This window comes from Marmota marmota, unplaced genomic scaffold (genome assembly GCF_001458135.2).
Source record: "Marmota marmota marmota unplaced genomic scaffold, marMar, whole genome shotgun sequence".
In the NCBI taxonomy this organism is placed as follows: domain Eukaryota; kingdom Metazoa; phylum Chordata; class Mammalia; order Rodentia; family Sciuridae; genus Marmota; species Marmota marmota.
The window spans coordinates 50,149,170-50,174,752 of record NW_026000229.1 but is presented as its reverse complement, the minus strand read 5'-3'; the positions used below and the strand labels follow the sequence as shown (position 1 = coordinate 50,174,752).

At 39.8% G+C, this 25,583-nt stretch overlaps 1 protein-coding gene and 1 long non-coding RNA gene across 7 annotated transcripts in view; one reads left to right on the top strand and one right to left on the bottom strand.

The window, feature by feature from the left end:
* LOC107138300 overlaps positions 1-25,583 on the bottom strand; it is a 42,243-nt gene that overhangs the window by 1,532 nt on the left and 15,128 nt on the right. For all 3 annotated transcript variants that reach the window (XR_007343929.1, XR_007343931.1, XR_007343930.1), the window contains 3 exons: positions 19,638-19,738; positions 18,052-19,282; positions 13,492-13,573 (listed from right to left, as the gene is read on the bottom strand). This is a non-coding gene — a long non-coding RNA (uncharacterized LOC107138300). The remainder of the gene's footprint in view (positions 1-13,491; positions 13,574-18,051; positions 19,283-19,637; positions 19,739-25,583) is intronic.
* Tbpl2 (TATA-box binding protein like 2) overlaps positions 18,376-25,583 on the top strand; it is a 20,541-nt gene continuing 13,333 nt past the window's right edge. For all 4 annotated transcript variants that reach the window (XR_007343927.1, XR_007343928.1, XM_015480915.2 and 1 more), the window contains exons 1-4: positions 18,376-18,502; positions 19,574-20,019; positions 20,577-20,664; positions 22,644-22,735. Coding sequence is in view for 2 of the 4 variants with exons in the window: in XM_015480915.2 (XP_015336401.1) it covers positions 18,452-18,502; positions 19,574-20,019; positions 20,577-20,664; positions 22,644-22,735 (677 nt within the window). In the remaining 2 variants the exon portion in view is untranslated. The remainder of the gene's footprint in view (positions 18,503-19,573; positions 20,020-20,576; positions 20,665-22,643; positions 22,736-25,583) is intronic.

The window sequence follows — 25,583 nt, the reverse complement described above, 5'->3', positions numbered from 1 at the left end:
TACATATGATGCATATATAAATACCTTCATTGAGCTATATGAACATTTAAGATTAGTACACTTTACCATATATCTGTTACTTCTCAACAATTATTTTCCTAACTAGATAGGAATGAGTGAAAGAAGAAGAAATGGAGATAGTAAGGATTTGTGTATGAAAAGAATGGATTGACCCAATGCAGTGACACATGCCTGTCATCCCAGCAACTCAGGAGAATGAGGCAGGAGGATTGCGATTTTGAGACCAGCCTGGGTAACTTAGCAAGATCCTGTCTCAAATTTTTAAAATAAGCAAAAAAGGACTGTGAATGAAGCTCAGTGCCCTGGGTTCAATCCCCAATAACAACAATAATAACAACAACAAGACTAGCTAGAACAGAATGGAATGACATAGATGAGTTTTCTCTCCTTTCATCCTTCTTCCCTTTTTCTCTACCTTCCTTCTTCCCCTTTGTAATGGGAAAGTCTTAAGCATGTCTAAAAGCCAATGGATGATGAGAAAGTGTAGTTGAAGGGTTGGGTTGAGTGCACATAGGCCAGGCACAGTGGTCCACACTTGTAATCCCAGCTACCCAGGAGGCTGATGAAGGACGATCACAAGTTGGAGACCAGTCTTAATAACTTAGGGAGACCCTGTCTTGAAATAAAGAGTAAAAAAGATTGGGGATGTGGCTCAGTGGTAGAGCACCCCTGGTTCCACACCCTCACCCTCCAAAAAAAGGAAACGAAGAAAGGAATGAAGAAAAAGCAGGTATCATCAATAGTGCAAGGTCCTTGGAAAGTTGGAAGGGTATGAAGGTCAACGTCCAAGTACAGTTGTCCTTAGATGGGGATAAAACATTTCCCCTATCTCAGCAGGGACAGGAGGCTAGAATGGAGACAGCTATAGGGGACTTGTAGGTGTGGGAGCACCAGGCACAAATTTATTCTCTAAAGGGATCAAGAAAATGACAGCACACAGGAAGAGCAGAAGTGATGGTAGAATCCACAAATGAAAATGATTTGAAATACTCATCATGGGAAGTAGGTGAGTAAGAAGTAAGTGGAGTGGGGAAACATAGTAAGGTTGTCCGATATTAAGGGCCTATTTGACCATGTGACTTTTTTTAACAGGCCTAAATGGAACCATCCACAGCTGAGTCTTGACAAAGGAGTACAACTAAAAGAGACTAGAAAGGGCCTTTGGATAATTGGCCAAAGTTACTAAAATGACATGTCATGTAAACTAAGGTGGATAGATGGGGAAGTAAAAAAAAGCAGAGGGTTGGTGGATAAGAAGGGACAGAAAGCTTGAAGGATTGGAGTTCCCATGAGGAGGACAAATTAACTCTCACAGAACTGAATGAAAGATGGTTGATAGGAGTGGGATGTGGCCTGAAAGGCACTTCTTGAATTGGTGGCTTCAGGCATGGCTGGTGATGACAAAGTCTAAGGGATGGCCATGGGTTTGTAAAGCTGAGGCAAAATGGGGGTGCCACACACAGATTGAAAGCTGAGTCTGCACTTCCCACAGTGTGTTCTGAAGACCGTTGTCCAACAGCAGGCTCATGCCCTAATGATGCATTATTAAGATTTGGACATGTCTTACAACCAAAGCATCTGTTTACCATATTTAACTAAGTGTTCTCTGAACCCTTTAATTCCTGACATATTTTTTAGTGTAATATCTGTTCACATTCTGCTAGACTTACATTCTTCCAAATGCACTTTAACAACTCCATATTGTATATCACAAGCTGAAACTCTTACATTAGTGAAACAAAGTAATTATCACAGCCTGTGATCATTTTTTAAAATATCTGATATAATGTATTTCAATACAAAAAGGTTATTTGCTTACCAAGAGTATGTATAGGAGTACAATGCACTTTAAAAACCTCAAAAGGAATGTTTCATTAGGTTAATCCAGTTAGGTTTATCTTACTTTCCTATGAAGGATTTAACCACTAAGCATTAATATACTTCATTTTGAATATTAAGCAGCCTCCTGTTAAAGCTAATTACATTCCTTCTGTGGAAAAGATGCTGAATAATAAAGGTTCTGATATTAATTACATCAAATATGTATTTCTATTCTTTTAATGGCATAATTATACCATATATAGTAAAAAGAATAAATAATAACCATTAAAATGAATAGAAAAGATGTCCTTTTTTTACTTCATTTCTCAGTTATTTAAGAACAATAATTTAAAAGTTGGTACATTATGTACAGTGAATTAATGCTTTTGCTGTCCCTCCCTGTAGGAGAATTATCTTACTCACCTCATTGACATTATCCTGGGCTAGTGAAATTTGAGTGGAAGTGAATTGGGTCACCTAAGAGCAGAAACTTTAAGAGCCAATTCATGATTCCCACCCTTGTGTCATTTCCTTTTGCCACAAAACCAGCAATATCACAGGAAAAGGCTGCTTTGTCAACCCAGGTCCCTGAATAAAGGTAATCAGAGGTTCAGCTGATCCTGAAAGGATATGTATTACAAGCAAGAAATAAATTCTTGTTGATATTAACTATCAAGACTTGGGGATCATTTATTATCATGGCATAACCCAGCCTGTTCTGACTCATACAGAAATCACATTCTCCATATCCTATTCATTTCCCCAAACTGGCAACTATTAATGAACTGAAATAAACATAATCACTAGAATCATAAAACTCTTCTAACAAAACATCTAGAACAGTTGCAGCAAAATTGATTTCATCTCTCATGTCAACTCTAATGGGCTCATAATGATGGCTTGAGTTGACTCTATGGAGAAGTGTTCTGAAGCCATGTCCTTGCCTGATAGAGTGCCATAGTTATTAGCACGTCTTCTGATAGAAGGACAGGAGATAAGCAGCACATCCTTGGTCTGTAAGGCACAACTTGTATTCTGTTGTTTCTGGGTGTTTTTTTTTCCCTGCATTTGCTCAGGAGGCATTTTTTAAATGTACCCAGAAATAAACAAATACAAACTAGTTCACAAAATATTTAGATTAATAAGTAATTTCAATTATTACTTACTGATACAGGGACGGGGGAAAATTGTTAGTATCAGATCTGATCATAGAATTTCTCCTAAGCCAGATGACCGTCTTCTTAGAAGAATCACCAGTGGATGTTTTAGTTATTAAGGTGTCCCTCTAGGCCGCCAGGATGGTGTGCAAGAAGAAAATAGTTTGACTTTTTTGTATCAGAAATGCACGGTAATTTTGGAGTTGGAGCTTAATGAACCAGGAGGAAGGAGAGAAGGGTTCAAGAAGAGGGTCAGAAGGGGCCCAACAACATGGCAGGAGGCCTTGGGGAAGGTACAACCATAGAAGTTCTTCCAGGGGACAGAAAGGCTGCAGATTTTTAAGAATATACAGTTCCAAGTGTTCTGACCTTCTAGTCTATAATGTAACACTCCTAATCCTAAAACACACAAAAAGACACAGAATTATGGGTTGAATTTTGTCCTCTTGAGACCTATATGTTAAAGTCCCAGCTCCCAGTACCTCAGAATGTATCCTTACTTGGAAGTAAGGTTGTTGCAGATGTAGTGAATTAAGATGAGGTCATCCTGAGGTAGGGTGAACCCCAAATCCAATATGGCTGCTGTTCTTATAAAAAGAGGATATTTGGATACACACATGGAGAGTGCCATGTGAATATGGGAATTATGCTACCAGAAGTCAAGCTACCAGAAGACAGAGAGGCCTGAAACAGACCCCTTGTAACCTCAGAGGGATCACAACCCTGCTGGCACTTCAACCTCAGACTTTTGGCTTCTAGAACTGTGAGACAATGCATTTTTATTGTTTAAGTTACTCAGCTTGCATGACTTCATTACAGCAACCCTAGGAAAATAACACACAAACACACACACACACACCTCCATTGACCAAATCTTCATTATAGTCTACACCACCCACACAGCCCTGAATAATGGCACTGTGAGGACTGGGGTTTGTAGGGGAGCCCAGTAGGTAGGCAGGCTATGGAGAAAGAACAAGATAAACCGGAGGAGGAGAGTGCGGAGTGGAAACCAAGAATCAGCTGAAGCAGAGACGAGGGAACAGAGCTTCCTTCCTCATGTCCCTTGGAAAAGTATCTAGGCTTCTACCACACATAGGATGGAGATTTGAGACCATTTTTACTAAATCATAAAGGACCAGTTGAGCACATCAAGCTGGAAAAGTTGGAAACACTTGGAGGCTAACATCTGGCTCGTACTACTAATAATGCCAAGTGGGTGTCTCGGGTTCACCATCGGGCAGTAGTGTAAGTACTGAGCCATTGAAGGCAAAATGGTCACTGCCTCATCCCTGAATAAAGCAGCCCCTGCAACAATCCAGCTGCTCTGTCCTTGGCCTCATGCTCTTTATTCTTTGTGTATCAATAATGAGTTTGCTGCTCTGTGGGCTTTTAAGGTAAGGGGAAAGGATAAGGGATGAGCTGGGTTTAATGCCTGCTGACTCATAAGGCAAGGGGCCCAAGCCTGCCTCTGATGTAGTGTCTGCACTTAAATCAGGAATGATTTCTATTTCCTCAGAAAGCTAGCCCAGGAGCTGGGGTTGTAGCTCAGTGGTAGAGCGCTTGCATAGCATGTGTGAGGCCCTGGGTTTGATCCCCAGCACCACTTAAAACTAAGTAAACAAAATAAAGGTATTTGTCCATTACAACTTAAAAAAAAAAAGTAGGCCAGCATCCTGAGACCTAGGCACCCTGTCTCTGCTGCTGACTTGATGAGAGAGAGAAGGAAGGAGCAGGAACATTCTCTTTTCATCCCTCCCCTTTTAGCTCCTGTATAAGCAAGTTCTGATTCCTATCAGATAGGCGTTATACTAAGCTCTGCCAACTTTACAAAAGGCTGACTGTCCCGTGTTAGGCACTCACTGGGACCAACCCCTTCTACTCAGGGAGTGTGCAATCCAGAAGGAAGTGTCAACAATGAAATATAGAACAAGGTTAAATGAAATGCAGGCTGAACTGGGCTAAAGTGACATGATGTGGGCATTCGTAAGAAAGGCTGAGATTGGCTGTGTCTTGGGAGGTCAAGGAGAGCACCACACAAAAGGGGACACCTGAGGCTGAGGGAGGACTTCCAAAGGTAGAGAAGGGACACTCTCAGCTATAGGAGCAACCGATGCATCATTTTCAGAGCCTGGAGGTGTTCTTTAGAAACTGAAGAGGGAGGGAGGGAGAGACAGAGGAAAAGAGAGAGAGAGAGAGAGAATTCTGTGCTCAGGAATTTGTATTTTATTCTAAACATAGTGGGGAAAATAATGCAGATTTTTTTAAAAGCATGGAGTGAGGGAAACATTACATTTTAGTAAGGTAATCTGTGGCCTAGAAACATATCTGTAACTTACTGAGCCTTTGGTCATGGCTAGTCACTGTGCTAAAAGTTTTAGACATTATCTCTTCAGGCAGACGTGCATTACTAAACTGAGTTGCAGAGTCTGGAGCTACACATAAATCCAGAGCATGCACAGCCTAACTTGGGTCTATGATCTTTGACCAGATGGATTCAAAGTAATTTTGCAACATTTCCTCATCAGATGCCCAGTGGCTCTAGAAGCTGGCAGATGGTAATTCCCTTATCACTCGCCTGACGGAGACCGGAAAGCAATGAGTTTTAAGAGTTGTCCAGAAAGTTGGTAGCAGAGCTCACACAAGATTTCTGATTTTGAAGCACTGGGTTAAATTAAAAAATCATATCTCTATGGACATCAAAAAAAAATGGAAATGGGGATAGAGAAAAGGCACTATCCTGCCGGTTGTGGTGGCACATGCCTGTAATCCCAGTGGTTTGGAAGGCTGAGGCAAGAGGATTGTGAGTTCAAAGCCAGCCTTAGCAACTACGTAAAGCAACTGAGCAAGGCCCTAAGCAACTCAGCAAGACCCCATCACTAAATAAAATGTAAAAAAGGAATGGGGATAGGCTCAGTGGTTAAGCACCCCTGAGTTCAATCCCTGGTGCAAACAAACAAACGGCAACTATCCTTTCCTATATGTGTTATTTAAAAATACCCTTTTGGTCAAAAAGTAAAATGCACAATTGTATTTCTTCTTCTGTGAAGTGTCTATAAGTGTTCAACACCTCTATCAATTAAAGAAATGCAAATCAAAACTATTCTTAGATTTTATCTCACTCCTGTCAGAATGGCAATCATCAAGAATATAGGCAACAATAAATGTTGGCGATACACCCATCCATTGCTGGTAGGACTGCAAATTGTTGCAACCACTATGGAAAGCAGTATGGAGATTGCTCAGAAAATTGGGAATGGAACCACCATTTGACCCAGCTATCCTATTCCTTGGTTTATACCCAAAGGACTTAAAATCAGCATACTATAGTGATGCAGCCACATCAATGTTTATAATAGCTCAATTCACAATAGCTAGACTATGGAACCAACCTAGGTATCCCTCAATAGATGAATGAATAAAGAAAATGTGGTATATATACTCAATGGAATATTACTCAACTTTAAAGAAGAGTGAAATTACGGCATTTGACAGTAAAGGTTGGAGTTGGAAAATATCATGCTAAGTGAAATAAGCCAATCCCACAAAACCAAAGGCCAAATGTTTTCTCTAATATGAGGATGCTAATTCACAATAAGGTGGGGAGCACTAGGGAAGAATAGTGTTACCTTAGATTAGGTAGAGGGCAGTGAGGGAGAAGAGGAGAGGGGACATGGGGATAGGAAAGATAGTAGAATGAAACAGACATTATAACTGTATGTATATATGTGACTACATGACCAATATGATTCTGCAACATATGCACTCAGAAAAATGAGAAATTATATCCCCATCTAGGTATGATATATCAAGGCGCATAAATGCATTCAACTGTCATGTATAACTAATTAAAACAAGTAAAAAATTTTTTAAAAAAGAATGGATCAGCCAACAGATGATGTTGGGATGATTAACTACTCCTAAAGTACATGGATTTAGGTCATTATGTCATATAAATTGCTCAATTCTAGGTAGACATGAGAAAATTTTAAAAAATTATAAAAAATAAAATACTGAGATTTTAAAAATGATAAATGTTAACCTAATGGCAAAAAAAAAAGTATAAGGCAAGTGTTCATTGCATAAAATTGGGAAAATAACAAAAATTCAAAGAAAAGGAAATCCACCAATTTCTCACTACCAGAAATACCTTCTATGAATGTTGGAATACTTCCCTCAAGGAGTTTATGTGGTTTTATTGTTTACTGAATGACAGCATTTAATTTCACTCCCTTTTCTGAAAGCACAGATCCAAAAGGTGGAATTCAGTCAATAATCAATGCCCTCATTGTGTGCTGAGTATTCTTCCAGACAGCATGGTGTTGGAGAAAGACTACATTCCTTGATCTAATAGGCTATAGTCAAAGAGATAATGCACAAATACTGAATCAGAAAGCTGGGTAAACTGCCATATGAGCAAACTAGCTGCAGGAATTTAGAAAAGGAAAGCTGGTCAGAAGAGGTTTAGAGGAGGAAGTGAGCTGGAGCTGAGCCATGACCCAGGTTGAGATTTGGGGTTACAGAATGAGGGAGAAATGCACTCTGGGACCTAGCATAAGGAAGCGGGCCAAAAACAGCCCTGGACAATGGCTGGCAAGACAATGGCTTGGGTGCCTGAGGATATAGGTTGGAGATTAGAGGGTGTGAATTGAGGTCCCAATAGCACAAGTTTTTCAGGCAACCGGACCCAGTGCACTGTTATCAAAGCCACAAACTTTCCCAAGACCAAAGTGGAGATCAAGGCTACATACGAGAATCCATTTAATCTGCTCTTTCCAATACAACCAAACCTAAGAGGCAACCAAGAAACTATCACCTGATTCTAAAATACACTTTTGTGCCTTGGAGAAATGGCACAAGTTCATAAGCCTGGAAAGTCCGCAAACATCTTTGAAGCTGATGTCTAGGAAGTACTGAGTCAGGACCACAGGAGACATGATTGAACAAAATCGTGGCACAAAGTGAAAAACCAGCATATGCCAAGCAAATCCTGTACATGTGTCAAAAACTGAATTCTGCCTTAATAGCCCTGAAACAAATAATCTCTTTTTCCAAGAGGCAAGGGGGACATCTGGGAAAGCCCCGAGATTAGATATTGGCATCTCTGCCCTCTGTGTGACCTTGTGCACTAACTTGATTGCTTTGAGCGTCCATTTCCTCTTTTGTAAAATGAGTATAAAAGCACCCACTTCATACTTCTGAGACGAAGATTAAACAAGATAATATATGCAAAGCATCTTATACAATATCTGGCATTAAATCCTAGGTAAAAACACTGCTTCCTCTTTACTTCCTTCCGTTAGCTTCATATTAGAAAGTCAGATCAAGAGGGTTAGTGTGATTTAGGGAAATGAACCAACAGAGCATGATGCTGATGAGGCTGAAAGCCACAGACCACAGTAAAGGTCTCCAGGGTATTGGTGATATCCAGCCTCTTACATAGCTCTTGTAAGGCTTGCAACTGTTCAAGGTGTCACCACCTCTACTCTGCATCTAGCATGAATTGTTAAGATAGGAGCTATAATAAAATGCTGGAATGAGGCCAGCATAGCAGCCCTAAAACCCTTCCTCCTGCTCCCAACTCTGGCAGGATGGGTGCCAAGGTAAGGTCAGTGTGGGAAATGAAACAGTTTGCATAGGTTGACTGCATGCAGGAGGAACAGGGACAGAGGAGGCAAAAGAAACACTCCTAAGACTCGGGAAAATTCTCAGTGTACAGCACAGATGGACTACTAGGAAGGACAAATAAGTGAATAATCCAACTTGACATGCAGCCAAATGACTTGGGGTAGCTCATTTAAAGTGTGAGTGCCATGCAGCCTCAGAGACAAAAACACGTAAACAATAATAGGTAAAATATGAATCAAACTACTTAACAAGTCAGACTGAAAATCTATTGATCACCAAGTCTCTTGAATTCCTGCAAGATATTTTCTCTCCTTCCCTTCTCTTCATTTCCCACTGTCGCTGCCCTAATTCATGCTCGAATTACCTGCTTCTAGCTCAGGGACACCTTAATTTTCTAAATATACAACTCATCAAGTGCTTCAGTGCTCATCAAAAAAAATCTTAATTTTCTAACCTGACACTCAAAATCCTGCCTAGCAGAACCCATAGTTTAAACAACCCATTGCTGTCCTAATCCATGTGCTTTGGACAATTCAATGTCTACAAACATAGGCCCTCATATTTTCCCATTTCAGTGTCTCTGCTTTAACTGTGGTTTCCCAGCCACCCCCACATACTTTTTGTATTTGTCACAACCATTCACCACACACACGGGGTGGCTTAAAACAACCGAGGCATATTCGCTCACAATTCTGGAGGCCACAAGTCCAAAATCAAGGTGTCACTGGGGTTGATGCTCTCTGGAAGCTCTGAGAGGGTTTCTGCTCTCTGCCTCTCTCCCAGGTTTTGGTGGCTTGAGCACTTTGACTTGGGGCTGCCATTCTCTGTCTCTGTCTTTACGTGGTCCTTTTCCTTCTGTTTTCCAGTGTCTTAAATCTCCCTCTGCCTTTCTCACACCTGAAATTGAATTTAGAGCCCACCCCAAATCCAAGGGTGATCTCATCTTGAGAATCTTAATTACATCTACAAAGTCCAAATAATATCACATTCCCAAGTTTGGGGTGGACATGTCTTTTGGACACCCTGGAAGACCCTGCTTTATTGGGAGGTATTCCCCGACATCTAGCTCCCGAAGTAATCTCTCCTTTCTACAACCTGCCAACACACTTAACTGAATTCACTGTGTGGTGTTGTGTGTTTTTATACAAAGCTTATCTTTGGGTGAACTGACTAACTTCCATAGGTCTCAGTTTCCTGGTCTTTGAAATTGAGATAATAATGGCATCTATTCATAGCATCATTTTGGTGTAATAAAAATTAAAGGAACTTGGAATAGTGCTTTAGTGTAGTGAATCACCAGTTCATGCTATTATTCTTTCTTCTCATTCATCTACCCTACTATATTGCAAGTTCCTTAAAGACAGGCATCTTGTGGAGTTGGAGAATGTTATGTTTAGGAGACCGACTGAGTCCACTCCCCTGCTGAGCGGTGTAGTGTCCTGCAGCAGCCACCAGGGTCTTCTAGGGTTCAAGTGACTGTGTCTTCATGAATGGGTGTGCCTTCCTACATCCCCTTGGGTGGAGCTATGCTCACCTGTTCTTTTGTAATATTACCCCTTGCCCTGTTTGGGATAGAATGTTCCATGGAAACACCTTTTGTGTGTCCCCTTCTCTTACTCTGCCCTTGGGTGTGGCCTTCCTAGATGTCAGTCAACCTGCTGACAGCAGACATCATGAAGCTAGACTCAGCCCCCTGAAACCTGACCTCTTGCCTCATTTGAATAGCTTCTCCTCAATAAAAGGGGTCAGCGCACATGTTCTCTCTCTTTCTTCAGACCCTTAAGGTCAGAGGTGCCATCACAGTGACCCCAAAGAAAAAAGTATTTCTGTCTCTTGTGTGGTTATTTTGCACAGCCCAATTAGCCCAGTTCCCCTGGAGTGACCCCTGAGTGTTTTATTCACGAGCAACCCGGCAATTATGCTAAGTGAAGTAAGACAATCCCAAAAACCCAAAGGCCAAATGTTTTCTCGGATAAGTGGATGCTGATCCATAATGGGCATGAGAGGAATGGAGGAACTTTGGTTAGGACAATGTGGAGGGATGGCAAAGGAGGGGGATGGAGATCTGAAAGATGGTGGAATGAGACGGACATCATTACCCTAGGTACACATATAATGAACACAAACGGCGTGGCTCTACTTCGAGTACAATCAGAGAAATGAAAAATTGTGCCCCATTTATGTACTTTGAATTGAAATGCATTCTGCTGTCATATATAACTAATTAGAACAAATTAATTAATTAATTTTAAAAAGACAGGCATTTCAGGGCGGGGTTGTGGCTCAGTAGTAGAGTGCTTGCCTACCATGTGTGAGGCACTGGGTTTGATCCTCAGCACTGCATATAAATAAATAAAATAAAGACCCATCAGCAACTGAAAAAAAAAAAGATAGGCATCTCTGTGGATCTAAAAAAGTGTCTGGCATAGAATAATGGATGACTAAACAGGTAAGTCATCTTGAAATATGTCAGCACAGAGATGTATTTGGAAATATCATGAAGGAAGTGATGCTTCCATCCAATGCCACATCAGCAGTGAAAAGTGTCCATATCTTCTTCAAAGATACACAGTCCTGTCCTGGTTACTGTTTTTATTCACACACACACACACACACACACACACACACACATATCATTAGGATATGATAATCTTTTTAATTGATTCTTCTTAGTTATACATGACAGTAGAATCCATTTTGATAAAATTATACAAGCATGGGGTATATCTTTTTCTAATTAGGACCCCATTTTTTAGGGTAGACACAATGGTGGGATATTGGTACACTGTAGTTGTACATAATGGTAGGATTCATTGGTACCTATTTTCTGGTCACTTTTAAATTGGTTCTTACCAACAGTCATTCCCTTTGACTCACAAGAAGCACACCTTGGAGATCGATCACTCATACCCAAAGCAGAAATCCTTTTCATAAAGAACATCATTTGCTGGTCTGTCATCTTGGTAATTATATTGTATTTGCATTGTACCTTTAACACTGATGTGGTTCTGAAACTGAAGGGAAGAGAGGACATCGGGAGGGGCAGGCTTCTGGTTTAAGGGAAGAGTGACTCAGTGGCTATAGGAAGGAGCCTCAGTTCGGGAACTGGGTAGGTGTGCTGACTCACTTCTACCTTGGGCCTCCTGCCAAAGGTTGCTGCCTTTTAAGGGCCTCTCAGGAGTGGCAGGAGCCTTTCATGGTAGCCTTGCTCCTCCACACACACTACCATTTTCCTCCACATAAGCCCATGAGCTGTTTTGTGAAGTTACCTTCTAGAGGGACAAAGCTCTAGATAGAGGTTCACTCTGAAGTTTTCTAAAAGACTTTTGCTGTTAGAATTGAGGGCTATTTACTTCCACTTAACTGCAGATAATCCTACTAAGCCCACCTCTATTGGCTGAGCCCTCACTCCATACCAGCCCTGTCCTGAGTGCTGCACTGATTATTCCTTGCTACAGCTCTGAGAGAGACCATTATTAACAGCACATCTCAGGGGAGAATGTTGAGGCTTACAGATGTCAAATAACCTACTGATAATCACAATTCTTATAAGCTATTATGCAAGGATTCAAACTGAGGTCTAACTTCCATGTCCAAGCTCTTGAACACAGTACTCCTGCTTCCCAATCTACACCACAGGAAATGCAGATTTTTCTCTCTCCACAACCCCAAAAGTACAAAGAACAAACTTCCTTCATTTCCCAGGGTAGAAACATTGGAGTAGACCCTTCACAAATGGATAAACAGCTGCGATCTCAGAAGTTTATTCAATTTGGTATAATAAATATAAATGTGTGTCAAGTTTATAGAGAATGTCTCTTAGAACTTTTTTTTTTCTTTTTTGGTACTGGGAATAGAACTTAGGGGCTCTTTCCCACTGAACTACACCCTAGCCCTTTTATTTATTTTGAGACAGGGTCTTACTAAATTGCTGAGGGCTATACTAAGTTGCAAGACTGGCCTTGAACTTGTGATCTTTTTGGCCTCAGCCTCCCAAGTGTCTGGGATTATGAGTGCACATCACCACGTCCAGCTCAGAATTAAATTTTTAAATGTAAATTCTTGGTGTGGGGGGACTATGTTAGAGAGTAGCCCCCACCTTTATTCTAATTATATAGCATGCAAGGGTAGAAATGTATAAAGGTTCTTTTTTCTTTTTTATTGTGTTGGGGTGGGGCGTAGGTACTGAGGCATGAATCCAGGGGTGCCCTACCACTACATTCCTTATCATTTATTTGAGACGGGGCTCACTTAGTTGCTGAAGCTGGCCTTTAACTTGTGATCCTCCTGCCTAAGCCTCCTCAGTATTGGGGATTATAGGCATATACCACCATACCCATTTTGTTTTGTTTTGTTTTTTGTTGTTTTTGTTTCAAGGTGCTGGGGATCTAACCCAGAGCCTCACACATTCTAGGCAAATGCTCCACCACTGAGTTACATCCTCAAATATTCATTTTTGTCATGATGTTGTAATAGGAAATAAAGTTCAATGAGAAGACAGAAGTTGAAATAGTTATCTATACTTTTCCAAGCGCATGTTGTAAGACCTAATCTGTTTGTACTGCTGGGTATGGCCTAGGCAGGTGGGTCCTGCTGTCTGGGATCAATCATAATTTCCTGGATGTGCTCAGTTTGGGAAATGGTAAAGCAACTCTCTCCTGCCCAGAATCAGTGCTGATTGAAGTTGTTATGTTTCCATGTAACAATGGCTAAAACATGCTTATAAATAATACTTCTCAGTTATAGTATGTTTTTAAAATCATGCATTCTTTATTGTAGAAATCTCTTACTGGAAATAGTCACAGAGAAAGAAATAAAGATTAGCCAAAGAAGAAAAAGGAACTTGTGAAATTTTAATTCTTACCCTTAATGTTACAAGAAATTGAACCATTTTCCTGGGAAAATGACAAACACAGCAAGTCTTTAGGGACAGCGTCCAGTAGCACCTGCACAGTGGGTGAGAAAGTTTGGCATTATTAGGGAGGAACTGTGGTGCAGTTATGATTCAGGACTTTCAAGGACTGAGTGGGGCCGTGATGTGGGACTAAGAAGGGTTTTTGTGCAGAGTGCAGCACTTCCTTGACTAAGCCATTACACAGGTCCCTCCCCAGATACTGAAGTTTAAGCTCCATATCCACCACAAAGGGGAAGGATGAATTACTGGGGGCTATTTTGGTTTCAAATGATTACTGAAAGGACAAGAATTCATCAATTTTTGATCTAGAAAAGACCTTCGAGCAATGCTAAAATCCACCTCCATATTCTTGTGTTATAAAATCCCTGTCTGGAAACTGACAGCTCAATGTAGACATTAATCACAACCATGTCCATGGCTCCCAGGAAAAAGAGAAGCTGCAGCGAACAAAATTGCCACCAGATTAAAAAATGTTCTTTCCTAACATGGCCTCTGGAATCCTAATCACGTTTATGCAAATTCTTGCTTTTCACTTATATCCTAGGCAGCAAAACTGCCCCTCACATTTAACACCCATCAAGGTAGTGTGAATGCAGATCCCTCTGCAAGCACTTTCATTTAGCCACTATAAATTGAACCTCCTTGTATAAAATGTACAAAGATATTTGCATTGACCAATACAGTAACTAATCCTACTTATTTTTGGAAATATCCTCTGGTCTTCTTCCATAAAGAAATATCCATCTTTTAAAAAGAAGAAAAAGAAAAAATCTAGGGGATGCATGCACTCCTTGGTGAACTGGCCCCAAAAGCTGTTTGCTCCCTAAACCACAAGATAGTGCCTGCATGGAAAGGAGAGAGCGCCCCCTAGTGAAACTGTTTCTGAACAGTCAACACCAAATTTCCATCTCCCATTTTCCTTTTCTTAATTTTTAAATGACATTAAAAATCCTTTCTTGTAGGATTTTGAAATATATACTAGATATAAACTACATTTATTTGTTAGCTATACTCACCCTATTGTGCAATAGAACAACAGAATGTATTCCTCCTACCTGTAACTTTGCACCTGTTGACCAATCATCTCCATTTTGCTTGCCATAGAATCTCAGGCCCCAACAGTGGTGACTGTGTTCGAGAAGCCAAGGCCCAGTGCCTAGGGCCCAGAAGCTTTTTACAATTAACTGTTTGAGATCTGCAGAAAGATATTGGCTCCAAAAAGGCTTTTTAGATTACAAAGCTAAAATTAATAAATGTGTTTAAATGGATACAAAATACAACTCATCACAAGCAATTTAACTCTTAGTTACATGGAAATTATATTTAATGTGTAATGTGGGCTCATTTTATTATTTTCTATCTTCAGAGATGGGTCCTCTTAGGAGTTAAAGGCACATTTTCCATAGAGTCGACTTCTGAAGACCCTTCATGACCATAGACATGGTAAACCTAAGTTAACATTATTCTCTTAAAGATATTAACAACAATAAATGAGCTGGGCACAGTGGTACATGCCAGTAATCCTAGCAGCTCAGGAGGCTGAGACAGGAGGATCACAAGTTTAAAGACAACCTCAGCAACTGAGCAAGGCCCTCAGCAACTTAGGGAAACCCTGTCTCAAAATAAAAAATAAAAAAGGACTGGGCATGGTGATGCACGCCTGTAATCCCAGCAGCTCAGGAGGCTGAGGTAGGTGGATCGTGAGTTCAAAGCCAACCTCAGCAAGAGTGAGGTGCTAAGCAACTCACAGAGACCCTGTCTCTAAATGAAATATAAAATAGGGCTGAGGATGTGGCTCAGTGGTAGAGTATCTCCAAGTTCAATCCCTGGTACCAAAAATAAATAAATAAATTTAATTTAAAAAAATGAAAAAGGACTGGGGATATGGCTCAATGGTTAAGCATCTCTGGGTTCATTCACCCACCCCCATACACAGACAAAAAGCAATAAATGACAGAAAATCTTTAAAAAGTAATAGGACATGCAATTGCTTGGTAAAAGTTTACACATACTCCCAATTTATTTAAATCTTTACAATAATAAGTTAAAGAAGAATTTTTTTGGATAATTTTTTAAATTTTTATTTTCTTGACTTTTGTCAAAGTACAAAATATTTTAAGTTTTGAAGCAAAAATAAATCAGAGTCAAAAAGGATAACAAGCATAGTACTAACTTGAAAGATCATAGTATGTGACTCTAGAATCAGATATTCTGATTAGGAGTTGTATGACTTGGGATGTTTTACTTAACCTCTCAGTATACTAAGCTGTAAGTTGGGCATAAAAGAGTAATTCCCTCTCCAGTTTGTTGCAACACTAAAGTGAGTTCATGTACATGAAGTATTTAGAATAGTATTTAGGTCATAGTTAGAATTTAATGAATGCTAGCAATTAGCTATTATCCAATCAGATCATATCAATCTTAGATTTCCATAAAAAGAACAAATTTATATTTTGGATAAATTAACTCTTGCCCAACAACTGCCAATCACTATTATTTTATTTTGAATGTTTTTATTCAGAAATACTCGAATTTGCAAAAGTTACAAAAATAAAAATAATCGAAGGAATCCTTATGTGGCCAGTTTTTACCCAAGTTTGCTTACTGTTAACATCTCCTTCCTTTGCTTTGTCCTTTGTGCTACACATCACTGCAAATTTGTCTCAACTTAATGTTCAAAATTTATAATGTACTTATTTGACATTTCTGAGTAACCAATTACTACAAATAGCACCTGAAGACATTACCAGTTTATAAGTTCACAGTGATATCAGTCCCAAGTCTGGAGATAGCATAGCCAAATTCACTGCTCAGAGCCTAACAAGGCTAAAATCAAAGATTGGCCTTTCCGGCAGCTCTGGGAAGAATCTACTTCCAAGCTTATGCACTACTGATGGCCAAATTCAGTTTCTTGCAGTTATACAACTGAAGTCCCTGTCTCCTTGCTGTCAAATGTAGGTCACTCTAAAGTCCTAGAGGTCACCCACATTCCTCACAACATGTCCCCATCCATCTTCAAAGCCAGCAGTAAAGAATGTGCCTCATAGCAAATCTTCCTCCAGTTTCTTCTAAGGGATATGAGTAGGCCATTTCAGCATTCAGCCCACCACGTGTGATGAGACACATTGTGTATTTTAGTCTGTTTGGGCTAGCATAACAAATATCAGAGACTGAGTGGTTTAAACAACAGAAATTGATTTCCTCACAGTTCTGGAGGTTGAAAGTCCAAGAACAAAATATCAGCAGGTTTGGTGTCATCTGAGGCCTCTCTCCTAGGTTTGCAGATAGCTGCCTCTGGCTGTGTTAACCTTACATGACCTTTCTCTCAGTACATTCACAATCCTGTTGTCTTTGTGTCCAGACTTGCTCTTTTTCCTTTTGTGGGGGTGGGATGGGATTAAACCCAGGGACACTTTCCCTCTGAGTTATAACCTCCAGCCCCTTTTATGCTTTTCTGTTTGTTTGTTTGTTTTTGAGACAGGGTCTCCCTAAGTTGCCAAGGCTGGCCTCAAACTTGTGATCCTCAGCCTCCTGAATCTCTGGGATTATAGGCATGTGCTTTTTCTTGCAAAGACACCAGTCATACTTGAATAAGTCTTCAGTCATGACTTTCAGGGAACAAAATTCAGCCCAAACAGTGGAAAAACAAAATTAAGAGCCAATAGTTAATGAGCTACTGGGCAGATCCTGTGCTAAACATTTTTTTTTTTTGTAGACTATCTCACTTATATAAATCACTAGATTAAATTACATGCCATTAGATCAAATTTCAGATTTCTCAAAATGTTTTCTTCATTCTTGATTAGGAATTCTAGAGGATTTCTTTTGTGATCTGATTCCTAGAGCCATCTGTCTCTACTATAATGTGTCTCCATGCTCCATTTTTAGGACAATATCTTTCACCCACCAAGTTTGGTTGAGCAGATGAGCTTGGTACAGAGACACTAAGATCAGTAATCAAAATTCCTGCTCTCAGAGAGTTTAATCAAGTAAGAAAGACACATTTTATGTATGTCTCCATGTTCATTTTGAAAACTCTTACATAATAAGCATTAATTATATTTATAGAATCTGCACAATTAAGTTATTATGAAAGCTGAGACAGTCAAAATTAAAATAATGATTTCCAGAAAAATAACCCCTCTCTGAATATTTGATATTGCCTTTACCTTCTTGAGCTGCAAGATCCCTAATTGTATGTGGCTTTTGGTAAATTCTCTGTGATTGGAGAAGACCCACCTGGGATTTGAAGATGAAAAGTAGTAACATAAAAATACTACAGCTGATTAGGTTAGGTGTTTCAAGTTCCACTGGAAAGAAAAGGAGAAGGGGTGGGGAAAAGAAAGGAAGGAGAGAAAGGAGGAAGAGAGAAAAAGAAAAAGGAAGGAAGGAAAGAAGGCAGGCAGGTAGGCATTTAATACAAAAAACACAGCAGGGGAGAGCCCTGGAAGGAAAGGTTCTGAAAAACCTAGAAAACCTTTCATTTTTTTCACGGTCCACTGCACTCACTTTGTGTGCCACTTGCGGAAACTTATGGAAGCGAAGGCAGCATTTGCAAGTACTGAAGGAAATGAAATTGTCGGGCCAGGCGCTGTCAGCTGTGAGCCAGGTGCGATGATGGCAAGCCCGGGAAGCGCCCCTTCCTCCCGCGCGGTGGGGCCAGCTCCCTGCAGGCTCTCTGCCCTCCCCGCCCCTCCCCGCCTGCAGCCTGCAGTCTCTTCCCAGTGCGCCGCGGGCCAGGTGAATTCTGCATCCCGCTCATCACTTCATTCGCGGAGCCTGGGGAGCACTGCCCGGCCCCGCACGGCCCCGCCTCGCCGCGTGCCACTGAGGGTTTGATAAATGGCTTGTGCGCCCGGTGCCCACACCTCGCTCACGTTCTCAGTCCGCAACAGTGGGACCTCTGCCCATGGAGGTGAACACATACCTGGAGCTCTACCTGGACCGATGCGCTGCCCAGGTGAGCCTGGAAACTACTGTCCCGGAGTCAAGGCCCCCGCCCTACTGCTGAGCGTCAAGGCGAAACACGACGGAGTTCCCTTTGCTTCCCCTAGTCTTTTCTGGCTACTACGGGGCTCTGCCTCTCTGAGGCAAAGGTAGACTCCTATTCCGCTCAGCACTGGTGCTGTACTTGAAGCTATGGCAGCGTTTGATGCCAAAGATAGGCTAAAGAAAGTCTCCCTGGGGGAGTTGTCGGTTATGGGGTTTACGGAAATGTGAACTGTAGGCACCTGTGGCTTCCATCCCTAAGAGACAGGGTCTTGCTATGATGCCCAAGGTGGTCCTGAATTCCTAGGCTTAAGTGAAGAAACCATGAAGAGGAATTAGGGCCCATTTGTACCCACTTTTCTTAGGGTGGGAGTGGGGATGGGGAGAGATGGGGTCTAAAATTATATAATTCAAAATGAAACAGCCGTCAGAAATCTTGTTTCAAGATAATAACTTCATGTTTCTAAGCAAGTTCTTTGAACAAGTCACCCCTGCCATCTGCTGGTCTTGTAATAATAGAGCAGTCCTATAGGATCCAGCCAGATATCGTGTGTTAGTTGAGGGAGCTTGGTCACTCAGAGGATGCAACATGATGCATGTGATCATTCAGCTGTTCTGTAAGCAGGGCTCAAAATCCAGATCCCAGGTCTGTGCCTTGTGTAAAGCAGGTGGTAATGCATGGAGCAATGGAACACGTTTTTACATCAGCTGCTGCCCTCAGGTGCTGGGTAATAGTAATTGAACAGCTTCCCTGGGTTGGAAACAGGAAACATTGATTTAAACTATTCTTAACATTTCAACTTCAGCAACTTTTCCTATTGTAAATTACATAACTAGAATGTCCTCTTATCTGTCCTTTGACCAAAAAAAAAAAAAAAAAACCANTCTCAATAATACTTTACAGAAAGATGCAGGGTATGAGTAGAAGCCATCTTGAAATGCCTCAAGCTTAACACATTGCCTGCCTGCCATAGTGCTATCCCTTTGGTGTTTAACGTGCTGTTTTGTCTGTTGTGTTTTGTCTGTTTTGGGAACTGCCTAGGATGACCTTGCCCTACCAGTGTCTCCCCTGTTCAGCCCAGTTGTACCTTATGAGGGGTACTTACCTAATCCATCCAATTCAGAGATTGCACTTAGTTCACAACTTGAAGTCAGAGAAACGTCCGGTGATTTCTCATCTGTGGATCTTAGCTTCCTGCCAGATGAACTTACCCAAGAAAATAAAGACCAGACTATCATTAAAAGCAAGTGTGAAACTGAAGAAAATTGTAAAACTCGACAAAATAGCTTGCCATTACCCAGCGAACAGCTGAGCGTAAAAAGCAGCAGTTTATCAAATTCCCATTCACATCTGCACCCTGGTAGTGCTGATTCAATCTGGCTCTCTTCTGAGAAAACAAACTCTGACACCTTGCCTCTGTCATCCATAACTCCCATGACTCCAGTGACCCCTCTTTCAGAATGTTCTGGAATTGTGCCTCAAATACAGTAAGTGTTGCTTTTTAAATAGATGCTACTGGGTATGCATATTATATTCCTGAATGTGATGACAATTTTGAAAGATAATGTATGGAAGAGAATTTCAGATTTCATTATTAAATATTTCCTAATGGATTATGGCTTTAGACAGTTTGGTTTTCTGTAAAAGGAAGTGCCAATTCTTGATTAAGAGGGGGTCAAGGGTTAAGACATTTTTGAAAGATTATGTTGTTTACACTAAAGCACTGCTGTTAAATTGTGGTAAGGGTTGGCTATGAAGATGTAAAATTGGATTTGATTTGCAAATAGTTTTGGAATTGTGGTTTCTGTTTTCAGGCATAGGTCTAAAATTTAAAACTTTACTGATGGAATTTTAGAAAAAGCTATTTACTACTTCACTTTGGGATTGTACACTTTATTAGGGACCTTGTTACTATATACTTCACTTTGAGAAGAATTCTCTCCCTAGGAAGTTTCTATGGCACAATCTATGAAATGAGGGAGGTAATAAGTTGTTTCATTTTTATTCTTTATAGCTGATATAATTTTCTAAGTTATTTCTTTAGGAACATAGTTTCCACTGTAAACCTGGCCTGTAGACTGGATCTGAAGAAAATAGCTTTGCAAGCCAAAAATGCAGAATACAACCCAAAGGTAAGATTTCTGAGTTTTCTTTCAACCAGTAGCTTCTCTTTAGATTTACTTTCCTTCATGTGAATATAACTCTTAAAAAAAAAAAAAAAAACTAATGAAAAGCTTCTGCAACTTAAAACGTTAACTATCTAAAAGTTATGAAAGATAATCTTTGGTGGTACATGACTGTAATCCCAGCTACTCTAGAGATTGAGGCAAGAGGATCACAAGTTCAAGGCCAGCCTGGGCAATTTAATGAGGCTGTCTCAAAATAAAAAGGACTGGGGATGCATCTCAGTGGCAGAGCACCCTGAGTTCAATCCCTAGTACCATAAAATCATCAACATCATCATATTCTCTGTGCTGAATGAAGTAGTAATTGAGTAGTTCCTAAAAATTAATCTTTTCTTTGACATTCAAAAATATTTTTCAGTCTATTTTCAGCTTTCTTAAAATGCCATTATGTTTCTGGAAATACATTCTAAATGTTGTCTCATCTAACTGACACTTCTATTTTTCCATTTACAGTTTCTCTTAGTTGAGAAAGCTAAATTAAAATTTAATCTTATACTTGCTAATGTAAGAAATAAACTTGCCAAAGTTTATTAAACTCTATTCTTTGTGCCTTGCCAAGGGCAGGCATGCTCTTTTCAATGACCTGTTGACCTTGTGGGAATTGGATTTGTTAAGCCCATCAACATTTACTGATTTTTTTTTTGTTTCCAGGCTCTGTACTTAGGAGTATGAAGATAAGGAATACCTGGTTCCTACCAAGAAAAAGTTCACTGGCTTAGGTAGTGGGAGATTTAGTCAAATGAAAAAGACCACATTAGTGCGAACCCAGAGTCCTTGTAACTACTTCTGGATTAACTTTCTTTTGCTGTTGTAGTATTGTTGCTGATATCTAAATTTAATGTTACCTAAGTGTTACCCAAATACAATATAGCTGTCCTTTTAGTTCATATTGCTGGCTATGAAAAGGAAACGGCTAGAATTCCTATGGCTACAGCAATGATTAATAACATGATTGAAAAAATCAGCATCTTGCCTACATTCCCCCCCCCCATTTCTTTTTGGAGGACATGTAGCCTCTTTTGACATTCAAAAATATTTTTCAGTCTATTTTCAGCTCTCAGAATTTATACTTGACTCCCAAAGAAATTCTTGCTTAGCACTTACACTACCTTAGAAATTTAGCAAAATGAATGGTAAGGCTATTACCTTTCAGTAATAAATACCTGAAAAACATGAATAAGACTTGATCAATTCTGTGTCAGTGTTGACTCGGGTTTCAGCTAAATGGGGAGAGTAGAGTTGGGAAAGTGTCTGTGAGGGCCAGCAGGAGAGACAGGTCATTTAATGACATGTCAATGTGGAGGACCAATAGGTCTCAATTCTCAACAGCATCAGCCTCACCTGGAGAGTTTGCCAACTTTAAGAACTATGGAAGGCAGGAACCTGACAAAGCAGCCTTTTCCTTCATCTTCAGGATGTCTGTCATTATATATATTCCATTCTGTATTTTGGTTACCTGGGTACTCTCTATAGAGTTTTGGCACACCTATAACATACTATACTTGAACTTTTCCCAAAATCCTTTGTGGAGGGGAGTACATCAGCGTAACAGTCTGATTAGTTGTGACTTTATATCCTAAACATACCATTTCCTATATAATATTGGAAGTTAAGTAACCACTTAGTTTCCTTCTGTACTAAGTGAGGATAATGATGGACTCAGTCGGGTCATGAGGATTAATGAGAGATAACCTGTAAAGTTCATAACACGGAACCTGAAACATAATGGGCACTCAATTTTAACTGTCACTATTTGTATTTTAGATTCTTTTAGATTCTCAATTTTTGTAAATGATTAATAAACCATTGTTTGTTTTTTCCATGCAATCTGTTTCTTCAAGACTGTTTTCTTATCCATCCCAGGTTTTCAACTGAGCTAGTGCTAACTTCTAACAGGCTAATTCTTCTCTTGGTTCTGTGTACAGAGGTTTGCCGCAGTCATAATGAGGATCCGAGAGCCCAGGACAACAGCCCTCATATTTAGCTCTGGGAAAATGGTTTGCACAGGAGCCAAAAGGTATGAAGAACCACCCTCCACTGTTATAAGACAAACAACTTACTATGTAAAACAAGTGTAGCTATTAGTATAGCAACCTGGGCTCAGGATGTAGCTCATTGATAGAGTGGCAGCCTAGAATATACAAGGCCCTGGATCTGATCCCCAGTAAAGGGGATGTGGGAAGCACATAATGGGAGCAATATATTTTTCTTTGCTGAATAGTTCACACCATGAAATGCCAAATTCTGAGTTAAAAGAACTCAGTCTAATAATATTGAGTTATGTCCCACACAATACAGTCTGCCAGTTAAACCAAATTAAGTCCCCTAGACTTACCTGGGGAAGTATTATTACAATTTGTTTGTTTGTGGTCCTGGGTATTGAACCCACGGTCTTGCACATGCAAGGAAAGCACTCTACCAACTGAGTTATATCCCCAGCCCCTTTACAATTTATTTTTAAGAAGCATTAAAAAAAACTATAGTAGTGACAAAGCAAATTTATTATAAGACTAGAGAAGTCATCACTGTGGACTTTCCTCATTGCAGATAAATGGGTAGAATTTTCTAAATGGACATTTCTTGAGCATTAGCTCAGGAGGCATCACTGACAAGGCTTCTTTCTGGATCTCCTGCAGAAGAAGCCCTAGGCTAATATATATTCTTTCACCATAAAGCTAGTGGAAGGGATGCTTTTCCCTATAGGTGCTGGAAGATGTGTAGGAAGTTGTCTTCCTGAAAGGTTTTATCAATTTCTCCTTGCCTACAGATGTGCCAAACATTAGTTTTCTCCCATAAATGCTGGCTATAAATGTTCAAATATGTTTGTTAAATTTATGGACAAAGTTATGTTTTAATGTACATTTACTTGATTACTAGATTAAATATCATTTCATAATCGTGTTAAATTGCTTAGTATGTATTTGGTTCAATATTCTACCATATTTGTCTTTTGTTTATAGCTTATTTTTTGTACTTGGGATTGACCCAAGGGGTGATTTACTACTGAGCTATATCCCCAGTATTTACTTTAAAATTTGAGACAGGGTATTAAGTTGCTAAGCCTGGCCTTGAATTTGTGATCCTCCTGCCTCAGCTACCTGAGTCACTGGGATTATTGATATGTGCCACTGTGCCCAACTTTTTGTTAATAGCTTTTTATGGTTAAGTTTTCATTATATATATATATATTTTTCTCAGATTAGTTTTGTGTTTTATGGTGACTTTTTAAAGTGCCATTAAAATTTTGGGGTGTATATATAGTCTATCCAATTTTTCTGGTTTGTTTAGTTTCATGCTTGGGAAGGCATTCCCCTTGCACAACATTATATAAAGATTTCCATATTTTTCTTGTCTTTTTCAGGTCCTGCTTTTTACTAGGGAAAGGGTAGCTGACATTTTGATTCCCATAGAGCTTTCTCTAGATGATGGGAATATTATGCATCTGCTGTCCAGTGGAATAGCCACTCATCACATGTGGCTGTTGAGCACTGGAAATAGAGCTAGTGCAACTGTAGGTCTGAATTTTTAACTTAAATTCATCAGATGGAGCAGATCTAGAATTCTGTCAATATAAAATGACTTCTCAAACCATTAGTCAGTGCCCATATACATTCTGACTCTGTTCTCCCTCCACCTTTTTTATATTTTAAGTTTTTTACATGTATCTGAATAAACTTCTGGACTCTCTTCAATTGATCTATGGATCCCTAGTCCCAGAAATCTCCACTTAAAAAATTTAGATGGACATTTAAGCAAGATATTTGTAAGGGTGTTCATTTCAGCACTGTTAAAATGGGGGAAACCAAATTAAAAATCTGATGTTTTGATTTAAAGTCAAAGTAAATTGCATTAGCTGTATACATGGATATTGAATTGGAAGGATGGTCACATGTTATGTTGGACTGGTTGTGGAGCAGGCAACTAAATTATAGGTTCATTATCCAACTTTCATTGTGAGATATGCTCATATTATGCACACATTCATGAATCTTTCCCCTCTGAATTTGGTTTCTAAAATCTGAGGTAAAAGCTTGGATAGTGAGATCAGTTAGAGACATTTATTATCTAAACCTATTTAGTTATAATAGCAAGAGTGAAGAGCACTGTATTTGCTTGGGAAGAGTGCAAAAGGTAAAATTTAAGTGGTTATTATTTTTGGTGAGATTTCAAGGTTTTAAACACATTTTCTAATGTTTGTACAATGTAGACTTTCAACTGTTACTTGAATAGGAATGTTTTTTTGTACTGGGAGGCCAACTCGGCACTATCCACTGAGCAAATCTCAGTCCCTTTTAATTTTTTGAGACATAAGTTGCTGAAGTTGGTCTCAAACTTACAATCCTCCTGCCACAGCCACTCAAGTTGCTGGTATTACAGGCAAATCCTACCATGCCCGGCTTCAAGAGGAATTTATATGTGATGGTCACACATGGTATTTCAAACTACAGAATTATGTTAGTTCTTATAATTTGAATTCATTAACATTATGAGAAATGTAATGGGTCATATGGCAAAATGTAGTTTTTCAAAATGGAAGTTAACTTTACCACTGGTGGGGGACATGGTCTTGTTAAGGACATTTCAGGAGTTAGAGGTGGATGAGAAAGTCTGAGCAAAATTGGGCAGGTTTAAATGTATTGACATTTTTAGCATTTTATTACATAAAGACTCAAGACTGTACCACTCAATTGGCACATAAGCTTTCTTCCTTCTGGGTTTTTTTTTTCTTTTTAAATTTTGTCCTTGTTCCACCATAAATGTTGCACACCCTAAATTTTAGAACAGATAGGTGGTTCTCAAGCTTCAAGCATCAGAAGCACTAAAGGGCTTATTAATACCAGTACGCGGGTCCCCCCCCCCCCCCC